Here is an 8,588-nt window from a genome sequence, read left to right as displayed (position 1 = left end):
TTTGCCGTTGTTTTGTATGGATTTTGCACATCGTTTATCTTAGGCGACGGCCAACGAAGTCGCAGCTGCCGCTAGCGAGCGGAAATGGCGTTAATGTTGCAACAGCAGCAACTGCAAAAGTAGCAGCAACGGCAACGGCAACGCCATCGGCAAAGGCAAAGGCAACGCAACTGCAGCAGCTGCCAATGAGCGAGAACTTAATCTTGGGGATTTAACACTTTCGATATATCTTGTGGCGGTAGCAGCATCTTCTGGCCGTAAAACGTATTGGCTCCCATTATCGGTTAAGCTGCCATTTTATGGCCAAGAAACGCGACCGGCTTTTCGGGCCGCATAGAGAAACAACTTCATCACTGGTATTTTCGGAATCAGTCGTTGTTTAAGCGTTAAAAATACATTGGGACACACACAAAACGGTTAGCTATATACACAAAGGATTGGCTGGAATCAAATTTTGTGGGGGATTTATCCTCAGAGCCCCGCTTTTCCCGAACGCAAGGACTCGTACTGGTCCTGGCTAAGAGGTCTGTAGATCCCGTCCCGATTCAGGTAGTAAATGGGATCCGTAAGCGTTTTGATGTCATAACCCTCCTGGGCCAACTCTCGTTTCTTCAGCTTGAATGTGGCAGTGCGGGGAATCTCGTCCAGAATTCGGATGAATAGGGGGCGGGCATAGGTCGGTAGACTGCCCCTCAGAACTATGGACAGATAATCCATATCCACCTTGCGGGCTGGATCCACAATCGCTGCCATTCCGGCCTTACCCTCCACATAGGGGATCTGTAAAGATAAGGGCCGGCAAGATAGTGAAAATCGAGGTTTATGGCCATGTTTCAGGTGGTTCGCTATCTACAATAAGTGGTCGAGGTGATTCAGAGCAACATGGGTAGTTCCCTCGGCTACACTTGAGAAAATAACAATACATAAGAGGTTGAGGAATATTCTTGATTTACAATAATGTGGTAATTGGTAAGTGCTATCAAACGGTAATCAAGAAAAGATTTCCATCTTTCTTTAAGATTGATTTCTTCTAAGAAGGCGTTTAAAAAAAAATTGTATTGACTTCAATGATAGGAAAATTTTAAAATAAGATACCATTTATTTATGATTCACACTGCGAAGTAGAATTCGAATTGTAAATAAAAAGAAGGAATATTAAATATCAATCACTTTTAAGATAAAAGTATTGGTAAAAATTGATTTCCCCTTAATGTTGCTTATTGTTTAATAAACTCCTAGAATAAACAAGTTAAATTATAGGAAAGGCATCTTTTATTTAAGTTTTCCCTTACTAGTTTGAATGAGATTTTAATATTGTAAGAAGAAATGGAGAAGTTCATACAGGTATTTGTAGATATTTTCTCTATTACTCTTGTAGATCACAGTTTTTAAGTACTCACCTGAACACCGTACACCACACAATCCTCGAGACCAATGCAGTTGGTGATGGTGGCCTCCACCTCCTGGGTGGCCACGTTCTCGCCCCGCCAGCGGAATGTGTCACCCGTGCGATCCTTGAAGTAAAAGTAGCCGAGGATGTCGCGCAGCACCATGTCACCGGAATTAAAGAAGACATCGCCGGTGGAGAAGACATTTCGGAGGAGCTTCTGCTCCGAGGCTCCTTTATCCGCATACCCATGGAAAGCACTCACTGCTCGCCGGGCATCAACCTTGCCCACCAAAAGTCCAGCTTGTCCTGGCAGACACCTGATGCAGTGACCCCGCGAGTCCTTGATCAGCTCACCCGTTTGCTCATCACATCGCAGCACTTGGACAGGATAAAGCCGCGATCCGTAGACTGGCACAAAGCCAATGGCTCCCACTCGATTGGTGATGTTGATCAGATTGGAGTTGCCCTCGGTGGCGCCGTAGATCTCTCCAATATGCGGAATGCCAAAGCGACGGACGAACTGCGACCAGATCTGTGGCCTCAATCCATTGCCGTACATCAAGCGAAGGTTGTGCTTTTGCTGATCCGGAGTGTAAGGAGTGGCCAGGAGGTAGCGACACAACTCCCCAATATATTGAGCCACTGTGCAATTGTGGCGGTTGCAATCCAACCAGAAATTCCTGGCCGAGAACTTCTTGCGTAGCACCACCGTGGATCCATTGAGTATGGCATTACCCACACCCACAATTCCGCCAGCGGTGTGATAAAGAGGCAAAGGATTATACACCACATCATTGCTGGACATCCTTAGCATATAGTAAGATCCAGCGGACATGAATAGAAATCGCAGGTTGGTTATCACAGCAGCTTTGGGCAGACCCGTAGTTCCAGAGGTGTAAACATAGAGCAGTTTCGATCTGGCTTCTTCAGGAGACTTCGAACTTGGTAGCTCCAGTATTTGTTGGTTTAATAAAGCACTCCTCAGATCCACAGCTCCTGGCAGGAGATTATGTTCTGGAACCTCCCGCAAGTCATCATCAGTGTATTGATAGATGGGTACATCCTGAAGCTGTTCCTTTTCCTTCAGCGATTTCAACACATCCACAAGTTCACTGCCTACAATTATGGCCTTGGCATTGGCCACTTTTATGGAGTGGAGCAGAGACTCTCCTCGCAGATTGGAGTTTATAAGGGCAGTGATCACTCCGAGTTGCGAGAGACCCAACCAAATGCAGGGATACTCCAAACGCGTTTCCATTAACAAAGCCACGCAATCGCCCTTTTGCAAGCCTTGATCCTTGAAATAGCTAGCGATCTTCTGGGTTAATTCCAAAGCCTCCGCAAAAGTAAGACGACGATTGTCCATGAGAAAGCAGGTTTTCTTGGGAAGAGATCTGGCCTGCTCCTGAAAACATCGGGCTACGGTGAAACCACCACGATCCCTTCTCAGAAGGTAGATATTAAGGGCTAAAAAGCGCTGCACAGCCCTGAAAAGGGAAGCCAAGTTAGTAAGTTCTGGCTCAGATTGAACCCACATATACCCACATCAAGTCCCTTGAGCAGGTCATAACCAGGGCAAACACAAAGGTGGGATTCCTTAGGAGAAGAGCCACAATCGCTCCCAAAGTGAGACTGGCCACCGCGTTGTCCCAACAAAAGCTGGCGAAGATCAGAGTGGCCAACAGAAGGGTTCCCAGTCGAGTGGCCAACTTCTGCTTGAGGTTCAGCTCCAGCTGGATCTCCATTTTCTTGCCGCCAGTCTCCTTCTGATCTTGATCCTGATCCTGATCCTCCCGATCGCCGCGCTCCTCGTTCTCGCTCACTGCGAAGGGCAGACAGCAAAAGCAACAAACATGGTCGAATTAGTTACTCGAAACGGATGGATACGATTGCTGTGACAGCTACAGCAAGGTCTAATTTAGCAATTTGTGGGTGTGTGTGTGGGTGTGGATGAGGGTGTGGGTGCAACCCTTCCAGTTCCTATTCCAATTCCAAATCCAATTCCACCTCCACTTGCGACTAGGACAACCGACGGCGAACGACTGAGTGATAAGCGGACTAAAGCGTTGTCTGATACCGATTTACTATTCGGTTTGTGGGTCGCAAGTTCTTATCAACCGCCGCCATGAGTTTAAAAGGGGTTGTGGTGCACTGACAAGTGCTTAGGGGCCTCAAGTTGGATCGGCTGCTAAAATCCCAGTTATGCACTCAAAACATTTATTCAAACCCAAGTAGAGCAGTGACAATTGAGCGGGAGAGGTGTGAATAGCATTTTATTTTAATAACTGGAATGGAAAACCAGCTGTCGCAACTGATTTTAATCAATGTTGTACTTTGAAATACCCATTTTCATTCGACTCATTTAGTTACTAGATACCATACACCCATTTTAATATTATTAATTTTTTTACGAGGTAAAAGAGAAAACAATTTTGAAATGGTTTCTGTAAAACGTAAATCTTTTTTGAAAATAAAGAGAGAGTAATTAAGGAAAGTGCTTAGGAAATGTATATACTAACTTATGACTTAATATATCTTTCACACCTTAATTACTTTCGGTATAAATTATATTAAAGTCGTTACATGGTTAAAAAGCTAATTAGTAAATTTCAGAGTAATGTAACATTTACGACCTAAGCTAATGCGTTTTTTATAGCGATATCATTCTAATTGGAGGCCTCAACTTTCCACCCATTGAGTATGGAAATTTTTCGGGTTAGTAGGTGAGCACTCGACATTAATCTCTCCAATTGCTAAGTGGTTAATCAGTCCATAAAAACTCCGCTAGCCATTGAACCTGCCCTGCTGCGAACAGCTGAGATATCACAGCGTCTGGTTCTTTGTTTTGCCGGCTTATCGCGAAAGGCGCCCAACAATGTACAGGTGGTCAGAACAGTTGCAAACAATGCAGTTGCGAATGCCATACCCCGAAAGGGTATACTTGCACTCCATGTAATCGTAGAGCCATGGGTTAAGGGAGCTATCAAGTGACGAGCCGGCTTCAAAGTTCATTGCTACTTGCCGCTTGTTTATACCAACATGGACACGCTATCGCTATAAAAGTGTGGCTTCTACATATATGAGTTATGTTCTGGCGTCTATGCTGAAGGGACCTTGACTTATTTCGTATGCCAGGCACAGAGTTTTTATAAGCCGTTCTATTGCGCACACGCAGTTCTTGGCACTGGTCATGCCTGGCTGGCCATGGAATTGGATTTACCAAACGTTTTACATGACTCTTTTCTGTTCGGTGAGTTTTGGCGCCCCCATGCCATGATCAATGTAATTCACTTTTCAATGTCAGTGCAGCGCCCCCAAATGACATACTTTTTTTTAGCACGATCACAAACAGTTCTTTGCACGGAAAACAGCAACAATACGTAGATATAGCACGAATGATCTGTACAACCGACGTCGGATCGCTGAAGTAACTGGCGCTGCGCTCGGGAGCTGGTTTTTATACCCACAGACATGCCGAGCAAATCGGCGAGTGGAAGAGAGTATATGTACATGTATTATTATTAAGTATTCTTTAACACGAGAGACAGAGCAAAGTCAGTCCAAAGCAGCCTCCGAAAGAGATCGCTATGATCGGAGACACTTTCTACAATCTGTTAAGTTTACAGAGCTCTGTTAACTCGCTTAAAAAGTATTAAGATTTAAAATATAAATATAATAAAAATAAATTAATTTAAAAGATGAGCTTTTCTATTCGAACTATTTTTTAAAGGAAGATAATGATTGGATTAGGTTTTTTTTATACAAGATTTTAAACGATGTTTTCTATTAATCAGATAAATTTTAAAACAAACTTTTTGAACATATAAACAACTAAGACATTAACATAAACTTTTGTCTTTACACTTAATCAATTTAGTATTCTTTAAAACCATTAAAAAAATCGGTGGAGGGGGGAAGTTTCAACTCTTTATCTTACGTTTTGCCACACTTAAAAAAAGGAATATTAAAAAAAAACTCTAAATTATAGAAATGTAGCAAATTAAAGCAACCCGCCACTCCAAGTCGGTTCGAAAAGTCAAAGTTTTCCATCCTACTTTGCTCTTTCCACCTGTTACAGTGATTTGAAATTTTTTAATTAAGCATTTTTTATTTGCCAAGAAAAACAAAGCTGTGAAGTAATTTCTGTGCTTTCTTTCTCTTTCGCTCTTTATTATTCTCTTTCTCTCACACCCGGCAACGAAATGCTGTGTGAAAATAAATTAACATAGGGCAGCCTCTGCTGGCGTCGGCGTCGACGTCGCTTAGCTGTCAAATGCCGGCAGCACAAATATAAAAAATATGTGCATACTTTCGGGCGGCGCATATAAAAAATGTGCGCATACTTTTTGGCAGCTTTTTGAGTTATCGACGGTGTGAGAGCGAAACTAAGTGAGCGCATATGCATGTGTGTTGGTGTGCCGGCTGTTCCTGCTGTTCTGCGTGTGTGTGTGTGTGCGAGTGTGTGGGTGTGGGCGCCTGTAATTGACACATGTTACGCGCACAAAAGCCTGCGACCCGGGGCTCAGTCCATCGTTATTATCGACAATGGCGCCGCCGAAAACACACACACAGCCGCAGCCATTCGCTCCCCCTCCCCCCCTCCCAACTCCCTTATCCTGGATCCTTCCTTCATGTCAGATGCCTTTGCTGCACAGCCTTCAAATGCAGGCTCGCAGACACGCAAACTGGCAGCCTCAGTCAACTTTGTTTGTAGCCGGCGAAAACAAAAACACACACACACACACAGGCGGTAGAGGCCCAGAAGCAGGCAACACACACACAGATAAAGGAAGAGTGTCAAGTGTCCCGACTGTAAAATATCCTGTACTAATAATTATGTTATGTTAAATAGGCTGCATCCTTAAGGCGCTCGTTTAAAAAGCTTTTAAGGTATTATGGTTAATATAAATATCCTTTTAGGGTGTCAGCAATTTTGCGGTGATGTCTATACTTTTATGGTTAAAGCATAAGCAAAATATTTTACGGACTCAAATTTGAAAAATTAGAAGAAGTACATATATAAACATCCCACATAGTTTTATTACTTATGAGTAACAAAAGTTGGTCCAATATTATTCTTTTTTTATAGAAATTTAACACTTTAAAAAAACTTTATGAGTTTCCAAAATTAAGCTTTATCAATTCTCTGTTTTTTATAGAAATAAATTTCTCTGAAAATTCTCAAACATTATATCTAATGCATTAAAGGAATTTATATAGATTTTAGGGGTCTTGAAAACATTTATTAAAATTATGCAAAGATTTCTAAATATTCCCAATGATATAATTGACTACATAATTTTCAAACAGATATTTATAAAGTGATTTGAGGTCATCAACAAGACTTTCTTTTTCCTGTTGCATAAATGAAAACCTGCCTAACACACCCATGAAATCTACGATTACTGGGTAGAAAAACAGACCCACACAATTTCACCGGCACAGCCGCTTGCTGATAACGTTAACGTCAGCTGTGCGGCACTTTGGGCCACACGTGAGTTCTGGGTCTGGTTCAGGGCCAAAAGGGGGTGGCCAAGAGGGGGTAGGGGGAATGGGAGGGGAGGGGGGCCAAAGTCGTGCGCAGGCAAGCGTCAAACGGTTTGTACCTTAAACCCCCAGGCGACGGCATCCTTGCCGCACCCCTCGCTCCCTGTATTTGGCATTTGTTTGTGTTGTCAACAAAAGTTTCTTTGAAATCAGTAACAGATGTCGATTGAAATGGCACAATTGCTGCCAGCTCGGCAGCTCGGCAGCTCTGTAATGTCGAGCATCGCTGGGTGGCCGCCACTTATGCTGAATATTTTTATGCCAGACGCACACACAAGAGGGCCAGGCCAAGATATCCGGCGAGCGGGCTCATTGTGCGCTAGTTGCCTGTCACATTTTAATTAAAATTTCAGCGCCCAAGTTTTAATGTTAATGCATTGGCATCGATTGGAGCTGGAAAACAATATACAGGGGGGGAATGGGCTCTCGGTGGGGGGTGGGAAATAAACATAACTCTATCCGGCGGAATGGAATTTGGTAATGTTAATTGGGGGTGTTGCAGGAATCTCAACCTTTATGTGGATTTATCGATGACAAAATTATACTAAATTAGGTACTTTACTATAATTCGTTAAGTAAGATCAAAAGAATATTTAGCTCTTTAATAAATGTTGTGTATACAAGTAATGACTATCTATATATAGCTAAAAGAAACAAGAAATAAGCAATTAAATAACTACTCTTTAATTAACCATAATTTTAATTAATGAATTGAAGTTTATTATTCCATTTATCTTTAGACATATCTTGTAGAATTCAATAAAACCTACTAGTTCTGCTCTTTCCTTATCAAATGCTTTATGGATTTATTAAGCACCTAATTCATGAACTCATATACATAGTCCTTTAAAAAATATCAAGAGTATCTGCTAGCAACCAGACTCAAGATCCTTACTCGAATTTATCCAAATGAGGGATTTGCAGGGCATCCAAACTTCGTCCAGGCTGTCATCCCTCTTCAAATGGATCCCTGTTTCCCTGTTGACAAGCTGCTTTCTGTGGGAGTTTGGCTTGTGGCTGCTGGCGATAACAAACGATAACTGCATGTTAAATAGAAGCTAACGAAAGGCTAGCCGGCACAAAGGGGTAATCGAGTGGTCTAGTGGTGATGGAGGGGGAGGGGGAGGGGGGATTCCCCGGGGAGATGGGAAAGGCAGCATGTGCAAGCTGGAAGCTGGACGTGCAGCCATTTGAATGTGCAGCCATCTCACTCACAACCGGAAGTGGAAGTGGTGAGGGGGAGGGGAAGGGGGTATAGCTGTAGCTTTAGGAAATCACTCAGGTAGCAAATGCCACCATCATCATCATTGTTGTTGGCTGAAGGGTTGCAAAAAAGCGCACAGCATCTAGACAAAGGCAAAGTTAAGGCAAGCTGTCTCTCCGTGTGTTGGTATTGGTGTTTGAGTGTGGGTGTGTGTGGGTGTGGGTGTGCCGCAAGCCATGTGTGTGCGTGTGCAACAAATGTTGTGGGTGTCCTTGGGGGCGCAAAAGGAGATAGGGGGCATGGACTAACGAGCTTTTACTTGCTCGCTTGCAATGCGACAGCAGCAGGTGTGCCATACATGCACACAGCCGCAAAAGGAGCGCACACACACACAGATACAGATACTCACCCTGGGCACACACACACACACACACAGATACTCACACC

The 8,588-nt window shown here is 43.3% G+C and overlaps 1 protein-coding gene across 1 annotated transcript; it reads right to left on the bottom strand.

Annotated features, from left to right (window-relative positions):
* Positions 1-354: 354 nt before the first annotated feature.
* Positions 355-4,820, bottom strand: LOC108041373 (long-chain fatty acid transport protein 4). Its single transcript, XM_017119288.2, has 4 exons — positions 4,718-4,820; positions 2,936-3,212; positions 1,401-2,877; positions 355-780 (listed from the first exon to the last, which is right to left on the bottom strand). Coding segments are annotated over exons 1-4 (2,064 nt in total). The 5' UTR covers positions 4,719-4,820; the 3' UTR covers positions 355-471.
* Between the last annotated feature and the right edge of the window lie 3,768 nt (positions 4,821-8,588).

Source organism: Drosophila rhopaloa, unplaced genomic scaffold (assembly GCF_018152115.1).
Source record: "Drosophila rhopaloa isolate 14029-0021.01 unplaced genomic scaffold, ASM1815211v1 contig_115, whole genome shotgun sequence".
Classification (NCBI taxonomy): Eukaryota; Metazoa; Arthropoda; class Insecta; order Diptera; family Drosophilidae; genus Drosophila; species Drosophila rhopaloa.
The sequence above is the reverse complement of the archived record's forward strand: the minus strand, read 5'-3'. Positions and strand labels throughout refer to the sequence as shown.